Below are 24,282 nucleotides of genomic sequence, written 5' to 3'. Positions count from 1 at the left end.
TTGCAGGGTGACATGTTAAAAGTCCACCATCGAGGAGGCACCAGGATGGCTCCAACATACTGCCAGAGCTCAGCACTTCAAAATGTTTCACCTTACAGCCTCACACAGCTCAGCTATGAATAGCTTGCAGCAGCAGCCTGCTGCCTATTCCATGATTGGAGTAATGAAGGAAACAAAGTCATTACCGGCAGTGCACAGACTTCACACTATTCAATTAAAACCCATCATGTAGGAAATGGGACCGGTCGGACTTTGCAGGCTGTTTTTAAATTAAATTAAACTAAACTAAGGCTATAACTTCTACAACCAGCTGTCAAATCCAAACCTCAGACTAATTACACACTTCCCTCCTGTATAATCTGTTATTTCAACACCACAACAACATTTGTACCTGGGTCTATTCTCTTGACACAAATTGGGGAAAGAAGGTCAGCCACCCCTTAATGCCCCTGGTATGTAAGGAAGTAGTGCTCAGGGAGATTACAACAGGCTGAGACAGATTATCTACAACCATTTATTACACCAACACATTTCACTTCTCTCACGCTCTGAACTTCATTTATCTAATTATTCCTCTGTTAAGAAAAATCCGGGAGAAAATAAGAAGAAGAAGAGTGACTTACCCCGAGAGATTAAAACAGCGCAAAGCGGTAGCAAACCAGCCTGATGCCGCTTGGGAAGCACTTGCTGATGGTAACAAAAATATTACCCTCTCACTGGAGGAATGCTGTTCCCCTTCCTCCCCATGTATGGAGGCACTTAAGACTATATATAGCATTTACCCCCCAAATTTTGCTCTCATTCTGCACTTTGGAGATGAAGAGTGTGCATGATCTGTACCTGCAAATTTTTATTTAAGCGTTTTGAGGTACGTTTCATCCGCTGTATTTACCAAATTCAACGATTAATTTAAAAATTTTGAGTGAAAGATGAAGGAAACAACTTGAATGTTTGGAAACGTTCACGAAGCTTCAGTTTTTTTTTTGAGCTTGAAATTTTCATGTGACGATATTTCTTTTCAGAAATGATCAAACCAGTGTTAAATGTCACGTTGCAAGGCTTCAAATTTTGAACAGGAGGACGATGAAAGCATCTCACCTTTGAAAATCTCAAATATTAGTTCATACAGCAGCAACAAAGATGTTTTGAGATGTTTTCCTGGCAGATCCCAACACTGGAAGCCTTACGAGACCTTTTTAGGTTTCTGGAGACAGTCCGTCCTCCTTGGCTCGACACTTGTGAGCAGCAGTCGAGGCTATTTTTAACAGCAGCTCCTCCGCTACAGTGATACCCCCCAATTCTTACTGTACAAGAGCCCCCTGCTGCTATTTATACCCACAAGGGTCTATTTAAAAATAAAATAACTGATATCTACAGAGAAAATGAGATCCTCTTATAAGGGGGGCCGAGCCAATGAAACTCTGAGGGGACAGGAAACATCACAGCGAACCTGCGGCCTTGTGTTTATTGACTCACCTTCACTGAAAAGGTCGATTCTCTGTTCAGAGGACACTGGTGCTCAACCTTCCCGACATGTATTTTCTTTACGAAAATAAACACGTAATCAGTAATGAACTTGTTAGAATCACAAAAAGTTATCACACCTCCTTTCATAAGGGGGAAGATTTAGAAATGTCAAATTGGAGCGACCCCCGGTGGAAGAATCAAGAAAGACACTGACATTAGTCACAGAGACGTTATATTACACATCAATACACTCAAAATGTGACATTAGGTTAGTTTAACCAATATGAAAATATATTTTATCCATGTATAATTGAATATATAATCATTTCCTCCAGACCAGAGGAGCATTTGGGGGAATAATAGCACAAACTACAAAGAAACAAATAAACTAAAATAATTTAAGGTAACTTTAGGGAACAACAGATCACAGTTTGTTGCCTCGACTGAAGGGACTTTTCATGTTTTTTGTTGTTTGTCATTGGCCAAGATAAGTTCATCCAGACAAGACTCTCTTGACACGTTCCTCTAATGGTATTCAAAGCTGTTTTCTATATTTGCAGCACATTTGTGTCTTTGCATGTGTTTTCTTTAGCTGCAGTGGGTTGAACCCTCAGGGCCACCGTAGATACACAGTGTATTATCTTCAACAGTACTGATATCCACTTTGTTCAGGGAATTAATTGAACATGACTAATGAACTGTTTGTCCTGTATAAAACTGGTGGAGTAGCCCTTTAAAGCCAGGCTCAGTTGGGTGTTAATCTCTGTTCAATGCTGCCACCTAGTGTCCAAACACTGGAAGTTCATATGGGGAAAAATTTACTTTGTACTTTTTTTTTGATGAATTTTTTTTTTTTTTTTGCCAGATTTTCTTCTTTTCCCATCGTTTTTTTTCTTTCGCCTGATTTTTTTTTCTTCTTCTCGCCTGGCTTTTTTTTTTTTTGGCTGGCCCTAATACTCCTTTGTAAAAAAGAGACTGAGCCACACAAACAAACAACACACACACACACACACACACACACACACACACACACACACACACACACACACACACACACACACACACACACACACACACACACACACAAAAACGAACAGATCAACAGCACTGACTGAAACCTCTGTCTCTTAAACATTAAGGCAGAAGTAAGCAGAATATTTGTGTTAATATAAGTCTTAAATAGTTGTATCTTCCGACAGCAATCACTTCTATAGAGTGTTTGGTCTGAAACACTGGTCTGTCAGTCACTCTGCTCTGCTGTAAGCTGAGGAGAAAACTTTCCTTGTATCCTACAACCTTTATCCAATGAGGAGAGAGAACGGCATAAAGGGGCGGTCCTCTCTGTGTGTGCAGCCAAGGGATGCGCGTGAATGTGGTGATGTAGGGACGAGGGCGGGGACTGCTAACTCCATCTGCTGACAGGAAGTTAGCCAAAACCACCGGATCGCTTACTTCTGCTTTAATCCAGATGTTTGAGTCCACACGTCGTAATTCACCTGTTGTATCAGACTCTACCTGCCTAGGATCACCTGGCCTGGCCCCTCCCACCCTCCGTCCCACCTGCTCACCGGTCCCACATTCGTCCACCAGCTCCAGCTCGTCCATCACACCACTTGTTTGACCTTCACACTCTGCTGCTCTTCACCTGCCTCCATTTCCACCTGACCCGTCCTGACCTAGTAAACTTTCTCTGCTTGGATTCTTCTCTGTCTTTCTTTGTTTTCTCCATAAAAGACTCTTCATGTTTACTTTAACCTCCTCGTCGTGATTTTTTTAAATTCTTTTTTTTTTTTAAAGTGGCTAATTAGTGCTCAAAGCTGTCAACATTAGATTTTAGTGCATCTTTCCCCACATTTGCTGCTCTGCCTGTCGGTGCTTTCTGATGCCTCCGTCATGTTGTCTGTCAGTTTATAAATTGCCTAGTACTACTGCTGCTTTTTGTGCATGGGTTTTAATGCGATAAGTGTCTACGTTCTGTTAGTTTGTTATTAATCAATTCTTGTTGATGTTGCTGTTCCTGCTTAGTGTTGCTTCCGTTTCATCTGTAGCAAATGGCTGTTGTTTGAGCTGAGTTTATGTCAGCTTGTGTGTGTATGTATGGACTTTTGCATATAGTTTTCTGCCTTTTAATCTCTATTCAGATTTAAAAGCCTTCTAATCCTTTAATGTATTATTTGCATGTCTATAACTAAATCATTTTATTCTCTTTTAGGGTGACTACTTAACATCAGTCCAGGGACAGCAGATGTAGAATAGCCTTCTGGCTGATTCTGGAATCTTTACATTTGTTAAAATGTTTTATTAATGTGCATTGTCCCTGATTATTATTAAACCTGCACTGCAAAAACTCAAAATCTTGCCAAGAATATTTGTCTTATTTCTTGTCAAAATATCTCATTTCTAGTCAAAACTAAACTCTTTCTGCTTAAAATAAGGCTCATCACCTAAACATTTACTTGTTTTTATCATTTTTACATGTTTCAAACAAACTTTCACTTGAAATAAGTAGAAAAATCTGCCAGTGAAAGCAAGACTTTTGTGCTTGTAATAAGAAAGAAAATGTTGCTCCACTATCTTCTACTTATTTCAAGTGAAAATATGCTTGAAAAAAGTAGAAAGTTACTTTTTACATGATGTCGTATTTTAAGGATAATGAGATTAGTTTTGACTAGAAATGACATTTTGACTAAAAATAAGACAAATATTCTTGGTAAGATTTTTCAGTTTTTGCAGTGTTTAAATTAAATAATCAAATAGATTATGCACTGCAAAAACTCAAAATCTCACCAAGAACATTTGTCTTATTTCTAGTCAAAACAAATCTAATTCTACTTAAAATAAGACTCATCATACTAAAAGCAGCTTGTCTTTAGACACTTTTTACTTCTTTCAAGCATATTTTCACTTGAAATAAGTAGAAAAATCTGACAGTGGATCAAGTTTTTCTTTTTTATTACAAGCACAAAAAACTTGCTTTCACTGGCAGATTTTTCTACTTATTTCAAGTGAAAATTAGTTTGAAAAAAATGAAAATGATCTAAAAACAAGTTAATTTTTAGGTGATGAGTCTTATTTTAAGTGGAAACAGATTAGTTTTGACTATAAATGAGACATTTTGACAAAAAAAAGACAAATATTCTTGGAAAGATTTTGAGTTTTTGCAGTGTGGCTCCTTTTTTTCTTCTTCTTCCGAGAGTCGTGACAAAATCCAAACATAAAGAGCTCAGCTGATTTTTCTTCCAATTAATCCTCCAACTGTATTTATGCCAGTTGTGTGTGTGTGTGTGTGTGTGTGTACTTTCCTAGCAGCGTGAGGACTCTTCTTTCTAACAAGTCTGTTTCTACTTTTTGGTTGGTTGATTTGGTTTTAACTTCAGACTAGAGCCAGGTTTAGGTTTAGGTTTAGGTTTAGGTTTAGGTTTAGGTTTAGGTTTAGGTTTAGGTTTAGGTTTAGGTTAGCGAGTTAGCTGAGGTTAGCCATTCAGCTGTGAGGAGAAAAGGTCTGAGGAATGTGTGTTAGGTCAACAAGTGTCCTCACAAAGACAGAAGTAGTGTGTGTGTGTGTGTGTGTGTCCTGCTGGACTGCTGCCTCATTCCTCTCCCTGGCCCCTGCAGTACTCAGCATGTTTGTAGTGGGGATAAAGGAGATTATTGGAGCATGATAATATGATGATGGAGGAGTTCACAGGTCTGCGGGGCCTCGTCACTGCTCGGCAACATTCATCATTCACCTCCACCGACTACAAACCAGTGGACTTCCTGAGCCCCGGCAGCAGCTGAAATGTTGAAGTTTTATACCTTTTGTTTTGTTTTTTTCTACAGTAACTTGTTTGTGACCCGAGTAATGAGGAGAAATTCCAACACAGCGTCATCATCACTGGGTCTTTAATGTTTGATGTTTTCAAATTAAAGCAACATATCTCATCAGCCTCAAGAGATTGATCACAAAGAGTTTTGGGGACTTTTTTCTGCTTTTCATTCGGCGCAACACTGTCAGTCGTCTTGAAAACGACTGGTATGATTTTATTAAAACATGTTGGGTAACACTTTATATAATTGCACACTATCAAGCATTAGTTAAGCATTAATAAATACTGAATTCTTCATTTATAACACATGAATACTGCTTATCAATGACGAGTAAAACAGTTAATAAACTACATACTAATGAGTATTCATGTGTTATAAATGAAGAATTCAGTATTTAATGCTTAACTAATGCTTAATAACGTGTACTTATTATAAAGTCCCACATACAAAACAAATGACTTCACACTGTTGAGCATTAGTGAATTTTATACTTAATTTATCATCTGTGAAGCATTATTCTGGAAACTGATACTGCCATTTATATACATAATTTAAATGTTTAATGAGATTATCAACAATGTATTTAATTATTGTATTTTCATACTTAATAAATGATGGATTCAGCATTTATCAATTAACTATATCAATAACAAACCAGTTATTTATGAGACATAACATTTATGTTGCACTTCTACAATGATTTAGACAGGTACAGGTACTAGAGTATTAATAGTAATAATTCATTGTTGATAGTTTTATCAACAATTATTAAAGGGATAGTTCATCCAAAATTCAAATATCACTCATTATCTACTCCCCCTCATGTGGACTAAGGGCTGGGAGAAGTTTCAGAGTCCTCCGTGGCTTCTCTGAGTTACAGGGGGTCTCGGCAACAAACAAGCTTGAAACATAGACTTATTTAATTTTTTTCGGGACAATTTCGCATTTCGGGGCTTCAATACAAGAGGGACATTACATACGAGCAGCATGGAGCTATTTGGATGTTTTTTGGTGTGTCTTTTTGTTACGAAGACAGTTGGTATCCATTTGCAACCGTTATATGGACATGCACTGCTACGCCGAGACCCCCTGTAACTCAGAGAAGCCACGGAGGACTCTGAAACTTCTCCCAGCCCTTATTAGTCAACATGAGGGGGAGTAGATAATGAGTGAAATTTGAATTTTGGGTGAACTATCCCTTTAATGTAATTCATGATTAGTTCAGGTAGTTTACTACTTGTTTGTACTTTATAAAAGACAGAATTAAACTCGTAATAAATGAGTTTATTAATTGAGAGTTGATCATGTATAACTGTTTAAATTACATTTCAATTCATATCAATGAAGGAAGAATGCTTTATAAATGATAAAAACTTACTTTAAGCTAAATAGAATGAAGTTATTATGAAGTATTCTCACAAAATTCACTGAAAGTGGTTCAGATCTCTGAGCCGTTTGGACCGGAGCAGAGGAGCTGCTGTAGGAACAGGAAAAAACAGAAGCTAGAGAGTTTCAGGAAGTTCCCAGTGAACAATGTTCAGGTGAACAAAGAGAGGATTTCTTTCTTTTTACACAGCTGCTCAGGGAAGACGTAGGCTATACAGTGTCACTAATGGGACAAAGGAGCTTAAATGTATGACTCTACATTCAGTTTTCTTCATTTGAACTTAAATAAAACATTAACTTGTTGCAATAAAACTTGTTAATTTATGCACAAACCAAGTAGAAATCCTGTCACTATGTCTACACCTCTGATTGATGTGGTTTCTTTTTTCCTCTCTCTAAATCCCTGCTGCAGCATCGATGCATCGATTTACTGACACACTGTTTAATTAGAGTGCATATGTGTGTGTTTGTGTGTCAGCGGGGACAGATGAAGGTCACCCTGAAGCAGCCATGACACCAGGAAGGATACTACAGCCTCAGAGGGACTGAATGAACACTCAGCCCTCCCTCCCTCTGTCCTCTCTCCTTCTCTCCCTCTTTCTCTCTCTGTCGCTCTCTTTCCTTTTTTTTTTTTGAGCTGCTTTTTTTTTTTGCAGCACAGAGAGGCCGTTCTTTTCATTCATGCACTCAGTGACTCGTGGTTGCAGAGGAGGATGGGGCGGAAAAGGAGGAGGAGGAGGAGGAGGGAAGAGGAGGAGGAGGGAAGTCCTAAATCCCAGTAGATCAGGGGGGAAAAAGAGGAACGTCAGAGGCTTCGTACGTCACAGAGTCAGCAGACATGGAGTGTTTTACGCAGAGCGCGGTGACGTGATCGGGGAATGGGGGAGGAGAGGAGAGGAGGAGAGGGGGAGAGGGGGAGGAGAGGAGAGGAGGGGTCGCCTGTGACTATGTATAGCAATGCTGGGATCTGTTGCATCAGGCCACAGCAGCAATTTAAAGAGGAACCTCCAACAACTGCACTGCAAAAACTCAAAAAAATCTTACCAAGAATATTTGTCTTATTTCTAGTCAAAAATGTCATTTCTAGTCAAAACAATTCTCATTATAATTAAAATAAGACTAATCACATTAAAAAGTAGCTTGTTTTAAGACTGAAGACTAACAGTTTTTACTTCTTTCAAGCCTATTTTCACTTGAAATAAGTAGACAAATCTGATAGTGTTTTCTTTTCTGTCTTTCTTATTACAAGCAGAAAAAACTTGTTTCACTGGCAGATTTTTCTACTTATTTCAAGTGAAAATTTCTTTGAAACAAATGGAAATGATCTAAAAACAAGTAGATTTTTAGGTGATGAGTCTTATTTTAAGTGGAAAGAGTTTAGTTTTGACTAGAAATTAGACATTTTGACAAGAAATAAGACAAATATTCTTGGAAAGATTTTGAGATTTTGCAGTGTGTATTATGTAGACGAAACTTTTAAAAAAAGAGTGTGTCGCAGTGGAAAATCAATAATAATCAATATCATATCAATCCTGCGTTAATGTTCAATTTCCAGATATTTTCTTCTACAGGGTTTTTAAAAAAAGTTTGTATTTGACCTTGTCAGTGTTTGATCTTCAGTCTGAAGCATCTTTTTCAGTTTGTTTTCTTCTATCTTCTTTTATTATTCTATTCTTTTTATTATTACTATTTGGTTTATTGTCTCATTGTAGGTTAAAAGGGCTTGTTCGGGTCAAATCGGAGCTTGAAATGTTTTAATAAATGTATTTATTTCAATGAAAGGTTTGACAAATGAGTAATCATGCAAAAAAAAAAGAAGAAACTGTTCAAGTATCCAGATCTTTAAACAAATCACTTAAATTAATTGGTGATTAATGTGAATTGAAGGTCAATGATAAAAAAAAACCTGTCCTCTTCTTTTCAAGATCAAAAGCTCCAGTAGCTTTATAATACAGTATTATGTTATTATATTTCATATAAAGTGACTTGTTAACACCAATAACAGCTGAACAGAAATGTGACTTTTTACTTTTCCTACAACCAAATATGAAGAGTACAATACAATATATTTCATGTGCCACCGTCTTTACAGATTGTGTAGAAGAAATAATTTTACTTTGCCATTTAGTCATTAGTGGAAATAATACAAGAAATTCAAAGTCAAACTGTGAAAAAGATCATTTTCCTTCATGTGTTTTCTTCTCTAGCGCCTAAATCTAATGTCTATTGTTCTTCTGTTATATGAACATTGTGAATCCTGTTGTTTTATGTGTAGAAGTGGTAACACTACACAATATTAAGCATTAGTTAAGCATTAAATACTGAATTCATCATTTATAACACATGAATACTCATTAGTATGTAGTTTATAAACACAGTTAAACATGTTTTACGCATAACTATTTATAAACTACATACTGATGAGTATTCATGTGTTATAAATGAAGAATTCAGTATTTAATAATGCTTAACTAATGCTTAATAATGTGTACTTGTTATAAAGTGTTATTTATTTAGTTTTTCAGATGGTTTGTGCATTGGATAGAGTCACTAATGGGACACTGGCTGTTAAAGTTATGAGGGTTAATACCCCTAGATCTTTTTTCCTTTTACTCCCAGACAACTTGTTTGGAAGACAATTTTATTTCCCAACCAAGTTTAAAACTAGAATTAAAGTTTTTTTTCCATTTTAAATGACATAATAAAGCACATTTTTCTAATTCCTGCATTAGACATTGAGTCTTTTACAAATGTACTTCTCTCTAAAGCGCTGCTGTAAGTGTATAGACTCATTTGTCATTTGGGATTTTAACACTGGACTTCCTCTTTTTCCCCCCCCACTTGTTATGTTATTATTATTATTATTCATCCCACTAGTGAAAATAAATAAATAAACCTCAGTGGGTTGTAGAGTTCATGCTTTGCATAAGTGCGAGGTCAGGACTGAGTCTATGTTGAATCATGTGCAGCGAGTGAGAGGTTTGGACGCTGTAATTAAAGTCTGAGGTGTCCAGCTCAGCTCTGGTATCTCTCTGAGGGGGGGAGGGTGTGTGTGTTATGTGTAGTTATATATATGTGTGTGTGTGTGTGTGTGTGTGTGTGTGTGTGTGTGTGTGTGTGTGTGTGTGTGTGTGTGTGCAGGAGATAAGAGACGAGTCACGAGTCATGAGTGTGTTTCTCCAACTGTAACATGAGCGGCAGCGGAGAGGAGGCGACGGTTGGATGTTGCGATGCCCTTCGTCCTCCTAGCTGATGCTCAGTGTGTGTGTGTGTGTGTGATGCAGCAGGAAAGGAGCTGATGACATCATTGTGCGGTTGCCCTGCCCCTCTGCACGTCCACATCTGGGTGCCGTGGCAACGTGAGGGACGTGCCGGCCGGTCGGTCGGTCGATCGGTCGGTCGGGGGAAGTCTGTGTGTGTGAGCTGCATGCTGGGAGAGCGGCAGATTACACTGCAAAAAGAAGTCTTCCCAAGAATATTTGTCTTATTTCTTGTCAAAATGTCTCAATTTTAGTCAAAACTAACATCTTCCCACTAAAAATAAGACTCATCACCTAAAAATTTACTTGTTTTTAGATGATTTTTACTTGTTTCAAGCTAATTTTCAATTGAAATAAGTAGAAAAATCTGCCAGTGTCAGATTTTTCTACTTATTTCAAGTGAAAATCTGCTTGAAAAAAAGTAAAAAAGTGTCTAAAAACAAGCTACTTTTTAATGTGATGAGTCTTATTTTAAGTGTAATGAGATTTGTTTTACCTAGAAATGACATTTTTGACTAGAAATAAGACAAATATTCTTGGTAAGATTTTGAGTTTTTGCAGTGCAGCAGGTTACGGTGCAGATGCAGCTTCCTCCTTCAGCTCACACTCACACACCAGTCACACACACACACTCACCCCCTCCCCTCTCCCCTTTCCCCTCTCTCTCCCCCCCTCCCATCCCATGCTTCCTTGGCTTCACATCCACCCGGCTCTCGGCCAATCAGAGCGCTCGGTGGGGGCAGGGCATGGTGCTGAACCACCACTCCAGAGCAGAGCAGAGCTGCTGCTGCTTCTCCACAGAGCTAACAGGGAGCTAGCAGCTCAGAGAGGGAGGAGACACGGACAAACCAAACCCAGCCTCTCTCTCGCTCTCTGTGTGTGTGTGTGTATATTTGTGTGTGTGAGTGTACATACATGTGTGTGTGTTTGTGTGTTGCGAGGCTGTGAGTGTGTGCAGTCACGGCTGCTGCTGCTGCTGCTGTAGGCTCTACTCCTGTTTCACCAGACTTTTTCTCCCTTCACCCTCGCCTTCGGGATAAAGAGGGATCAGATCAGCGTGGGGGGGAAAGGAAAGACAGGACAGGAAAGAGTCCGGACAGCAGCCTTCTTCCCTCCTCCTCCTCCTCCTCCTCCTCTTCTCTCACTCCTCCTCCGACCACCTCGTTTAGTCTGTGACAGCTCCTGGTGGCGGACGTGCAGGCAGGATGATAGCGGCTCAGCTCCTGGCCTACTACTTCACCGAGCTGAAGGATGATCAGCTCAAAAAGGTGAGTGACTGAGTGAGTGAGTGGGAAGGGAAGCAGCTTTACGCTTTACTCCCGTGTCTCTTGTGTGTGAATGTGCAGCCATGGACGCCGGGCAGCAGCGGGGAGGGGGAGACGAGGAGGGGGAGAGGGTAGCTGCATGTCAGCGTTTAGCCTGTGGGGCGGATGGGAGAGGATGCAGCAGCAGCAGCAGCAGCAGCAGCAGCAGCAGCAGCAGCAGCAGCAGCAGCAGCAGCAGCAGCAGCAGCAGCAGCAGCAGCAGCAGCAGAGAGGAGGAGGAGGAGGAGGAGGAGGAGGAGAAGGCCGGGCGCTAAAAGCCGTCAGACATGGACGACCGACGTCCTTGACGAGGGGCTGTGGTCAGCGGCTGCTGTGATGCTGCTGCAACAGGACGACCCTCCCTCCCTCCCTCCCTCGCTGCCGCCGGGTGGTGTTTCCGGGAGCGACGGTTGCTAGGGCGTCTGAAGCAGACAGGTGTCTGTGGCCGTTGAAGGGGAGGGGAAGGGGGGAAGTCGTGAGCTCTTCACTCTTCACTCTCTCCTGTTTCACGCCTCCTCCTGCTTTTATATACTCCCCGTTACTCCTGTTATAGTAGCCTACTGCTTTGTACCTTTAAAAGACATTCATCTCATATTACAAGTTATATGTTTCAGCTTTAGCATTAGCCCTTTTTCACCATTGCTTTAGCAGTTTCTTCAGCTAATTTAGCATTGATTCAACAATTTCTTCAGCTCATTCAGCATTGCTTCAGCGGTAACTCTTTACTTGAAGGTATCGTCATAAGACTTACATGACACAGTCACGAACAAAACATTATGTCAATGTCATAACGTTGTCATTAAGTGTCATTCGGTTAACCCTAACCCTAAACCTAACCCTACAAAAACCAAAATGACACTTAATGACAACGTTATGACATTGACATAATGTTTATGACACGTTCACTGTGACAGTGTCATGTCAGTCTTATGACCTTATACCTTCAAGTAAAGTGTTACCGCTTCGGCAATAGCAGTTCAGCTGTTTTCAGCATTCACACGCATTTTCTGCTGGAAATGCTATCTTTTTCTACTAGCTAGTTCTTTTTATTCCACCTCTTTATGCCACAACACGACGGTGACTCGTTATCAGAGCACAGACTGTGTCGACTCATCGCCATCATCATCATCATCAGTGAGATCAGAGCTGTGATTTGAGCCGGTGGAGGTTCACAGAACTGACCTTCAGGGTTCAGGAGATGAGACGACACAGGAGCAACATGTTCCTAGGTGGAGGAGGGAGGGAGGGGGAGAAGGAGGGGGCTCAGCCGAGATGCGAGTGGGAGATTCATGATGTCACGGCGCAGTATTAGCACGTGCCCTCTCCCTCCCTTACTGATGATGGAGTGAGACTTTCCCTCCGGGCAGGAAGACATTCTTCGAAAGAATGAAAGTTCAGCGACCGCGAAACAAATCCACAAGTGAGACGAGTTCAGATGAAGTTGCTTTCATTCACACACACAGGGAAGTGGGAACAGGAAGAAATAATAATAATAAATAAAATAATGTCTTAAGGATGCTCGTGAAAACAATAATGAAAAGGAAAATGTCCATAAGAGGTGACAGAGGAGCCACAAAGGCTGTTTGCTGCAGTTAAGGCGCGGTACTACAGGCAAAAACACTGTGTTCATGCACTGATCAATTTTTAATTTTCGGTTATTTTTCTTCCTTAACATGTATTCTTTCATAAAAGTATAAATAAATTATAGAAAATCCACATTAAGGTGGTTATTTTACTTCATTTTGTCTCATTTTGTCAGTAGATTTCTCCTAAATTCACCAAAAGTTAACAGCTACTGTTGTCTGTCAGGTGTCATTGTAAAGCTCTCTCTCTCCTGAACAGTTATGTAGGCTCCAGAAACTGTTGTTTTCTCCGTATCCGCAACCAACCGTAAAAGTATAATTGACATTAACAATCTATGTAATTTTACAGTACAAGTCTTTAAAGGCCGTTTTCTCAAAATGAGTTTTTCCTCTGACTCTGAGAACACAAACCAAACCTTCCAGTTTTATTCCTGTCTATATTCTGAAGGTTTTTACAGAGGGGATTGTTGATATATCATTCACAGCCTGATTTATACAACATTTAATTCCTAAAAACATGGCGAAATTCAATTTTTTTTTAGGGCTGGTGACAGTATTTTCTCATTTACAGAGTGATAAAAAGAGATATCCAAAATTCTCCTCTGTAAAAACTATTGACTCTAATATGTCAACAAAATAAAACAAGAATTTTGAAAGTAGGTTTATCCATTGGTCAGATTTCGGTTCTGGAAACGTATGCAAATTAGTGCATATTTCATTAGATATTGTCTCATTTACATATTTAAACATACAATCTGACAAAACTTGTAATACAAAAAATATTTGTCTTCATGTAAGTGATAAACTTGGGAAGTTTCATGGTGATATCTGTTAGTTAAAATATTTACCCTATTCACCTGTAGTGTCCCCCCTTGTGTAACATTGAGCTTTTTGTAAAAAATTTAAAGAAGAAAATGAATAATTAAAGAATAACCCAGTGACTGAGCAGCAGCGTCTGAATGGCTGAGGGTGAAGCCCAGGAATAGAAACAGAGATGTGACCGTTGACTGGAAATCCTCCCGTTGCATTAAATTTATACCCAGGAGGAGGAAGAGGAGGAGGAGGAGGAGGAGAAGTGGTATTGTTCCTCACGTGACATGAGAGTCTAATAATAGTGGAGCTACACAGAGACGCCTGATGGGAGACAAATGCGTGGACTGTGTCTCATGCTTGTGTCTCACCGTGGGCCGGCCTCATGGCATCTGCTCTGTGTGGTTATGTAACAACAGTGTAAAACCCCCTCTACTCTACTCTACTATCACACTAATTAGATGTGATATAGCCTACCGTAAACAATAGGTAGATATTTCAAAGGGATAGTTCAACATTTTGGCATATTGGTCCATTGCCATAATTTCTATAGTCATACAGTAGGGAGTAAGCAGTAGGTCTGTTCTGTGTCTGTGTCAAGGTAAATTCATGCAAAACCGCTGATGCGCATTGCCTTCAGGGACAGTTTTTCATCAAGCAGTCTCTGCATTTCCCTCTAAAGATAGATAGATAGATAGATAGATAGATAGATAGATAGATAGATAGATAGATAGATAGATAGATAGATAGATAGATAGATAGATAGATAGATAGATAGATAGATAGATAGATAGATAGATAGATAGATAGATAGATAGATAGATGCGTTTATTGTTATTGTCATTTCCACAACAACGAAATTAAAAGTGCAACTCTGTCTGGTAACGTTGTGTTATTATCTCATAGTGTGGTGAATGTGCAGGTCACAACTTGTCCACCAGAGCGTTGTGGAGTTGTTGGATTGTGTATTTGATGATGAGTTTGATGAGGGGAAACCAAGAAATCCCATGAGCCTCCGTAGCGTAGCTCTGAGCAGCTCACGGCTCTGCTCCACCGTTCTAAAAAATAGCTTGCACCGACAATTAAAGGTAACGAACCTACTGCTATGACTATAGGGATTATGGCAATGGGCCAATTTGACAAAATGTTGAACTATCCCTTTAAATAAAGTGATTATTGCTTCGGTGTAGTATTTTATCAACATCATCTCGTGCTTGCTCCTGTGACACAGTTAACGGAGCTGATGTGACCTGGTTCTGGTTCTGCTCTGTGCTTCCTCATGGATCAATAAATTGATTTTCTTTTAACACCACTCAGCGTCAGTGTCCGATCCCCCAACGTGTGTCCTGTGTGAAGGTGGATTTAATTAACACTGACTGATCTTCGACCTGTTGCTCCTCTGCCTTTAAAGGGATAGTTCAAACATTTTTGGCAAATTCGCCCATTGCCATATAATCCCTATAGTCATAGCAGCAGGTTCGTTACCTTTAATTGTCAGTGGTGCAAGCTGTTTTGAGATCGGCGGAGCAGAGACGTGAGCTGCCTGGTATTTCCATGTTTCCCTCATCAAACTCATCAAATACACAATGCAACAACTCCAAAACGCTCTGGTGGACAAGTTAGATAATAACGTATAATTATGTTAAATTACGACAAATGAAGCAAATACTCGGAAGTACTTGCGCTTTTGAAATCACTCCGCCCAGCAGCCGTGTCTGGAATGTAGTTCCGGTTACATACTTGCCTCGAAAACAACTATGATTATTTCATAGCGTGGTGAATGTGCAGGTCACAACTTGTCCACCACAGCGTTTTGGAGTTATTTGATTGAGTTCATGGCTCTGCGCCGCCGATCGAAAAACAGCTTGCACTGATAATTAAAGGTAATGAACCTACTGCTATGACTATAGGGATTATGGCGATAGGTGAATTTGCCAAAATGTTGAACTGTCCCTTTAAACTGACTGTATAAAGATACATTAATGTGGACTTTGTGTCTCCAGATCGATAAGTACCTCTACTCCATGCGCTTCTCGGACGAGACGCTGAAGGACATCATGAACCGGTTCCGCCGGGAGATGGAGAACGGGCTCGGCCGCGACACCAACGCCACGGCAACCGTCAAGATGCTGCCCACCTTCGTCAGGTCCATCCCCGACGGATCAGGTAACTGACGGATCACACACACACACACACACACACACACACACACACACACACACACACACACACACACACACACACACACACACACACACACACACACACACACACACACACACACACACACACACACACACACACACACACACACACACACACACACACACACACACACACAATCATCATCACTATTCTGCTTTAAAACCCACTGCAGCTCACAGACAAGTTTCTAAATCAAACCTGACAAACTCAGACAGTTGATGCAGCTTCATTCATTTTCTGTTAGAAATATTACACTTAAAGGTTAAATATTGAATTCCCTGCAACTCTGATCTGTCAGAGAAATGTCCCACTGTTACACCTGGACTATCTGGTTTGAATTACAAACAGAGAAAACAGAGCTCATTAAGGAAACGACTTTGTTTCCGTCACGACTCTGTTTCCTGGTCCACCGGCGGTATCGGGTCCATCGCATACACAACAATGTAGCCGTACCGCATAGTCATGGTCCCATGAAAAACAATGAAAACCACACATTTTCAGTTATCGATACATATTAAGTTTGTTTATCTGCTAATCGATGTAAACACAGTTAAAGCAGGAGTAAGCGGAATGTTTGTGTTAATATAAGTCTTAAATACTTATATCTTCCGACAGCAATCACTTATATAGAGTGTTTGGTCTGAAACACGGGTCTGTCAGTCACTCTGCTCTGCTCTGAGCCGAGGAGAAAACTTTCCTTGTATCCTACAACCTTTATCCAATGAGGAGAGAGAACGGCATAAAGGGGCGGTCCTCTCTGTGTGTGCAGCCAAGGGATGCGCGTGAATGTGGTGACGTAGGAACGAGGGCGGGGACTGCTAACTCCATCGACTGACAGGAAGTTAGACAAAACCACCGGATCGCTTACTTCTGCTTTAATGCTAAGTAGCCGCTCGGCTACAGGCTGTTAGCATTAGCTGCTAACACGCTAATATAAAAACATATCGCTGTCAAAACGTAGTTGCCGGTCACGGTGAAGACGGTTTCCTTTTTTCAGCCGAGTTTGGACTAAGAATTGTCGCTAATTAGACGGACCGCGTCGGGTACGGTGTTCAACACCCGCAGGTCGGACCAGGTTTTAATTCTCAGGTCCGTTTAAGACAGGAGCAGCTCCTATGTGGAGAGTGTGGCTTTGATTTCTTTGGAGGCAACAGAGTTGAACCAGTTACCACGGCTACTGTACACTCTCTACTTTTTCTTGAATTAAATGAATTCAATCCCTTTTTTACTCTCAGAGATGTAGAAAGATGAAGAAAGAGGTTATAGATTCACTGGTTCTGCTATTGTTTACAACTTGTAACTGCCGGCGCTTGGGCACGGAAATGGAATATTTGCCACAGGTGACGTGACGCTTACCAGCCAGATAGAAATACATGTTACTGACTGAACTAAAGAAAAAGTATAATTTATATTATTTGAAAAATAAAAATGCAATTAGAGGTTAAACCTGTTGAGATGCACCGTCTCGTTTTCAAGGGTAGCTACACCAAACTACACCAACATCAGCTACAAATGTTGATGGAAGGAAAAAAGGAAAAAGGGAAAGTAAAACAAATAACATGGATAAACCAGATAAAATGACGATGAATAAATAAATAATATTGATTAAAAGGAATTAAAAACACTATATACACACATGTTAATCCATCCGTGTCAGCTCATGATGCTGTAAACTGAACAACGGATGAAGGTCGATGGTGTGGCGCTGTGTGTTGTCGCTGCTGTTACTGTTACTGTAGGTGTGTTAAAGCACATCAACCTCATGTTTCCTCCATCTATCTGTTTAAAAAAAATGTGCTGATGAGTTAAAATGCTCAGGTCTGTTATGTGACATAAGCCTCTTTGTGCTCTGGATTTGGACTCAGTAGATCACTATTGTTTTTAGCCTCAGGGCCAAACAGTTCAAACGGCAGCAGCATCACAGCGTCACGTGACGCGTCCGTCTCATCAAAACACAATCTGATCACTGACGGCTGGCACCGGCCGGCTCAAACATCATCATCCGCTCACAACCTTTTGGAAAAACTCATGGGAGTCGATCTGCAGAAGCTTATAGTGACATAAAAACTGTTTAATGGTACGATCCGGGCTGTACCATGTTGATTCTGCTGGATTCAAGAGCAGCAGCTTGAACATTTAAGCGTGTTGAAGTAGAAAAGTGTTTGATATTCTGATTAAATCCACCATATTTTACTTTTACAGTGTAATTTAACTTCAAAATGACTCAGAAATCAACAAAATAATAATCTATGGGCTTAGAAAAATGAAAAACAAAAACAAATGAAAAGTAATACACATAAGAGCAACAAAGAACAAAGAGATGTGTAGATAAATATTTCTAAAATAAAAACTAATAGAAAAGCGTATGGATATTACCTCATCTGCCTTTTCACAAGTTCGTCTGTTTTTATTTTTTATATTATAGAGCATTATAACTCTATTATAATACTTGACCTTATAAGCCATTAGTTATACATGCTTATAGACAATTATAACACATTATAACTATAAGTAATGCATTACTGATGTGGGAATTGTCAGCAAGTTACTAACAATTATAATGTATACAGTGCTATAACTGCATTATAACTCATTATAAGTATGGTTAAATACAGACCGATTTTAAGTCATAAAGTGGTAATAATCTTTGCCATGTACGGTAACCATGTTGACTTAACAAAATAAAATGTATTAGACTGATCGGTTCATTGTAAAACATTTATTTATTTACGTAAATGTGGTGATTTCAGTAGGCTACGTAGCCCAGAGGCAGCCCTGCTCACTTTTCATTCAAACAAACTAATGCGACTGCCACAGTTGTTAAATTTCATCAATGAGACCAACATTAATCTGCTAAAAAGAATTTAACCAGCCAGCGATAAACCTCTAAAAGCGTGCGGATACGTTACTTGGCTCATTTTCTCCCCTGGGATGAGGACGGAGCTCATTTCTGTTATATTAGCCCGTCTATGGTGTTTTACATTATACGTTAGCATTAAGCTAGCTAGCGGACTTTATGCTTAGTTGTGACACTGGCTGTGTGTGTGTTTTGAACGTTGTTTCAAACTATGTGGGTTTGATTGAACATGCATCTTTGATGCTTAAATATTGCCGCTTTATTGCTTTACTCCTCTTTTTACGGTATTTTATGTGCCATGCATTTTTACTGTAGGCTAGGCTAGGACACTAGCCACTGGCTCGCGGTCCGGTAACGGGGCTATAGAGGTCAAAGTGTTACTCAATATGGAAATGACAGGAAAAACAGATGTACGTAAGTGTGTTTTATTCTGAAGTTAGTGCAGCGGTAGGTTTAGTGAGGGACTTCCATTAGAAATCAACTGTTGACATGTTGGATTTATGGTGTGATAATTTTGATCCTCTGATGTGAAGCTGTTTACGACTCTGTGTTTGAGACAGTTGGACAAAGCAGAGGGGGTGGACGGTGGCAGCAGGGGGGTTTAAAATGTGCTCAATGTCCTTTAGAGAATTCAGCCCCCTCCTCCCCTTCCTCCTCTTCCTCCTTAAAGTCACACTCGTCAAAGTCAAGAGCTTCTCCAGCACAGAGCGGCCTGTGTGCTGCCCTGTTGGTAAACAGAAATAACACCGAGTGCCTGTCAGACAGACATGCAGAGGCCCGGACGGGGACGCTGAGGGGGGAGTGGGGGGGTGGGGGTGTGTGTGCTGTCTCTTGCCTTCTCCCTTCTCTCACATTATAAATAGCTCCAGGTTTATGCGCCTGCATGCAGCTGGGAGGGAGATCAGGCAAAGGGCAGAGCAGAGCTGCAGCCATGGTGATAATTAAAACTGATAAACATCTGAAAGCTCCAGTTTCAGCACTTCGGACGGGACCGACAGCTCACTTCACAGTCATCATGGCGGTGTGATACACCGGGGGGAGGGGGGTAAAGGAGCTAATCAAGATAAAACTGTATAAAGAGCAGCTCGTCTTAAAGGGATAGTTCACCCAAAATTCAAATTTCACTCATTATCTACTCACCCTCATGTCAACTAGTTTCAGAGTTATCCGTGCCTTCTCTGAGTTACGGGGGGGTCCGCGCAGCAGTATTTGTCAATGGATACCAACTTTCTTTGTCCAAAAAGACACACCAAAAAACATCCAAATACCTCCATACTGCTCGTCTGTAATGTCCCCCTTGTGTTGAAGCCCCGACATGAGAAATTGTTCCGCCGGTCAGTGCAAATCTCGACACAGGCAGAGCAGTGAACTGAGACACTGGGAGCTTCCGCTACAAACAAGCTTAAAATATAGACTTATTTAATTTTTTCGGAACAATTTCTCATGTCGGGGCTTCAATACAAGAGGGACATTACAGACGAGCACTATGGAGGTATTTGGATGTTTTTTGGTGTGTCTTTTTGGACGAAGAAAGTTGGTATCCATTCACAACCATTATATGGACAAATACTACTGCGCAGACCCCCCCCCCCCCCCTCCGTAACTCAGAGAAGGAACGGAGGACTCTGAAACTTCTCACAACTCTTAGTCGACATGAGGGTGAGTAGATAATGAGTGAAATTTGAATTTTGGGTGAACTATCCCTTTAATAGCCTCACAGATCCAGAGTAAAAACTTCATTAGTTCAACTTAAGCTCGGAGCTTTTACTCTGAAAAACCTCGACTGAGAACCCACTGATCCATTAAATCTAATGTCGTTTCCCCACATCTCGTCCATTTCCTTTTACAACCGCTCTCTTGAGCTTTCAGCTGCGTCTCACAGTTTGTGTTACAGGATTATTTCTTACTCATTTCAGTTTGGGAACTAACGTCACGGGTCAAAAAGTGGAGTTATTCGTCCAATAACCCAGAAAAAACAAAGAAAAACTTCCACCAAGCTGAGTTTCCATAATAATTCAACAAAACTAATGCATCACTGCTTCAAATCTTGATAGCAAAGTTATTTTGATTCGTGTAAAAACCCAACACGACTTCCCAGACTGCAACAAGCCAAGCGAAAAAGTGTTACTAAATGATGCAGAATATCTCGACTGATCATTATTGGGTGACTTGTATTAAAGGGACAACAAGGAGTTTTGGAAAGCAAAGTGTTTTTGTTATGTTTGTTGCTCTCGATGAACACACCGGCATATAGGTTTCATGCAGCTTTACTGACCAACTTCAGGTAACACTTTACAATAAGGGTCCCTTAATTAACGTTAGTTAGTACATTATTAAGCATTAATTAACAGTTTACAGATATATTAACAATCATTACTATGTATTACTTAGCATTAGGAAACACATTAATTAATGTAGCCTATTACTAAGCAGTTAATTAATGTTTACTACTCAAAGTTAGTTCATAAATTATTAAGCATAATAATGTAATTAGTTATCATTATGTATGCATTACTCAGCATTAATTATACATTAGTTAATATCTTAATGCTTAATAATGTGCTAACTAACGTTAAAAAAGGGACCCTTATTGTAAAGTGTTACCCAAACTCCTTGTTGTCCCTTTAACGCTCTGCAATCAGTAGTTTGGCAATTTCCCTTGCGGGACAAATAAAGTTAATTTGATTTGATTTGATTTGATTAATGCCTTTAGTCACCCATCACCCTCTCTGTGACTCAGAGAAATGTTGTTGTGCTCAGCTTCCCACTTGGTTTAACGTGCTGGTGTTCAACAGACCAATGCCAAGATAAATGATCAGTATTGGCTGATTTCACTTGTAGGTGTCAGCAGGTACACTGCAAAAACTCAAAATCTTACCAAGAATATTTGTCTTATTTCTTGTCAAAATGTCTCATTTCTAGTCAAAACTAATCTCTTTCCACTTAAAATAAGACTCATCACCTAAAAATCAACTTGTTTTTAGATCATTTTCACTTGTTTCAAACATATTTTCACTTGAAATAAGTAGAAAAATCTGCCAGTGAAAGCAAGTTTTTTGTGCTTGTAATAAGAAAGAAAAACTTGCTCCACTATCAGATTTTTCTACTTATTTCAAGTGAAAATATGCTTGAAAGAAGTAAAAAGTGTCTAAAAACAAGCTGCTTTTTATGTGATGAGTCTTATTTTAAGTAGAATGAGATTTGTTTTGACTAGAAATGAGACATTTTGACTAAAAATAAGACAAATATTCTTGGTAAGATATTAGATTTTTTGCAGTGTATCAGCATCAAGAAGTCATGTTCAGTTCATTCAGACTCACACTGAGCCAAACCGAATCAATACTGAATCCACTATTCACTGTGGCTGATGCTCTTTAATCAGTGAGGACGACGTGGATCTAAACTCACAATGTGACAGCACCTTCAGCTGCTCCTGCTGCAGCTGGCTGTCTTTTTTGTTTTGTTTTTTTGTGGAGATTAGATCTGGTGAAAACTGAGTAAACCCTCAGGTTCGGTTTGTTGCCAGAATTAAAGCCAGGATTAAATTTAAGAATAGCAGCCACATTTCTCCTGTCTGGTCCTATCCAGTCCTCGTCCAGCCGTGTGTCTTCACTTTAAGCCGTTCTTGTAGTAGTTTATTATCGACGGGACTTGATTTAATGGGTTTACCGATGGACTTAGCTCAAATCCACTCATGTACAAACCAAGAGGAGTTTGTACTGTAGGAGTGACAGCGGAGGTCACCCGGGCTGTGAAGTGGACACATGGTCTGCAGCACGTCAGGGACGCCTCTATATGTCACGTCTCATTCCAGGCAGGTCAAGGGGATAAATAGCATAACGCAGCAAACACTAGAGTCATGGAGGCATTAAAAGGAGCGACATTGTTGTGTCGGGCGGCGACACATGATAACCGGTTTCATCTAAGGTCAGAAAAGGTCAGAGAAAGAGAAAGAGTGGATGTGCATTAACACGACATCATGTGTTCAGATCCAGAGGAAGTGACTGAACATATAAAGTTAGTTTGAAGTTAAAGAGCCACTGCATGAACTGATGAATACCAGGGGTGGAAAGAGTACCAAAAAAATCTACTCAAGTAAAAGTACAGTTACCTTGATGAAATTTTACTCAAGTAAAAGTAAAAGTACTGGTGTAAAAATCTACTCAAGTAAAAGTAAAAAGTATTTCATTTAAAATTTACTCAGAGTACAAGTTACTTAGTTACTTTTTTTTTTTTTTTTTTGGGGGGGGGGGCTATAATGGCCAGAGATTGGCCTAACATTCTCCGTGCATGTCTCTGTGTTCCAAATTTGTCCCTTCTCCATCGATACACTGGTCTCCATCATCTTTTAGCTCCTGTGGCACCAACTTGATTCTGACCTTCTGACACTGCAGTTGTCCAGAGCCAATCAGATGGACAGTTACAGTTACTGGCACTAAGGTTGTCACGATCATGATCATGATACTAACATTTTCAACTCAATATCGATATTAAGGAAAATATTCGATACTCAATACCATTTTCAATACGGATAAAAAAAGAAAAGAAAAATCTCTCTCTCCCTCTTTCACTCACACACACCTGTTTTTTTTACTGTCTTTCCTGTCTGCTCTCAAGGAGGAGGAGGAGGAGGAGGAGGGGGGGGGGGCAGAGCGATAGATATAACAGAGCGATATCTATCGCTCTGGGGGGGGGGGGGGGGGTGGGTTTACTGTAGGTTCTCTCTCTTGCCTCTTTACTGTAACTGCTCTGAAGCAGTGGGCTGCTTGTCTGTTCCTTTGAGCATGGCCATGGATCTGACTGGGCTCCTACATTTAACTCAACGGACCGCCGGTCCGGCCTTCAGCCCCGGTGTGTCTGGCACGGTCACCATAAACGTAGCCGAATAGATGGACATGCCTGATAACGTTGTCTTTAATCATTAACGTCAGCTTTTAACCGCTAGCTGCGGCTAATGGCTAATATAAGACAACAACATAGCGACGAGCCCTGTTATGCACTAACTCACGTAGCGGTGAGGGGGAAAGAGGTGTGTACCTGCTGCTGCTGCTGAGTGCGTCTGTGAAGGGAGAGAGAGAGAGAGAGAGGCGGCAGCAGTGTAGCTACTTTTGACAACCCACACAGAGTTATATATTTTTTACTTTGTAACTTAAGCTATTTAAAATGTAACTAAGTAAATTTCTTCCAACAATATGTACTCAAGTAAAAGTAAAAGTACTGATTTTAAAAATTACTCAAAAAAGTACAAGTACACAAAAAAGCTACTTAATTACAGTAACTTGAGTAAATGTAACTCGTTACTTTCCACCCCTGATGAATACCTACAGGGGAATAAAGGTTTAATATAATTTATACGCTTATTTTGAAAATGTTAAAAGCCTTTTACAATACTGTAGCATGCTTTGAAAGTCAACTTTCTACTTGTGTCAGTCTTTATCAAATCAAAGAAAGATATTTGATTCCAAAAAGACGTCAACCGACTCCTTTAGCTGCGACACAATCATATATAGTTTATATTTTAAAGGGATAGTTCAACTTTTTGACAAATTGGCCCATTGTCACAATCCCTATAGTCATAGCAGTAGGTTCGTTACATTTAA

General features: G+C 40.1%; 2 protein-coding genes across 3 annotated transcripts in view; one reads left to right on the top strand and one right to left on the bottom strand.

Moving 5' to 3' along the window:
* The window catches only part of myom2a (myomesin 2a), a 56,687-nt gene extending 55,950 nt beyond the window's left edge, over positions 1-737 (bottom strand). Inside the window, exon 1 of the mRNA XM_083971404.1 lies at positions 624-737. The gene's annotated coding sequence lies outside the window, so the exon portion shown is untranslated. The remainder of the gene's footprint in view (positions 1-623) is intronic.
* Positions 738-10,724: 9,987 nt separating this feature from the next.
* LOC310984728 (hexokinase-1-like) overlaps positions 10,725-24,282 on the top strand; it is a 46,188-nt gene continuing 32,630 nt past the window's right edge. For both annotated transcript variants that reach the window (XM_083970043.1, XM_083970042.1), the window contains exons 1-2: positions 10,725-11,191; positions 15,624-15,786. In XM_083970043.1, coding sequence (XP_083826169.1) covers positions 11,129-11,191; positions 15,624-15,786 — 226 coding nt within the window. In that variant the 5' untranslated portion in view covers positions 10,725-11,128. The remainder of the gene's footprint in view (positions 11,192-15,623; positions 15,787-24,282) is intronic.

This window comes from Trachurus trachurus, assembly GCF_905171665.1.
Source record: "Trachurus trachurus genome assembly, chromosome: 1".
Lineage (NCBI taxonomy): Eukaryota > Metazoa > Chordata > Actinopteri > Carangiformes > Carangidae > Trachurus > Trachurus trachurus.
Note: the sequence above shows the minus strand (reverse complement) of the source record. Positions and strands in the feature narration are given on the sequence as shown.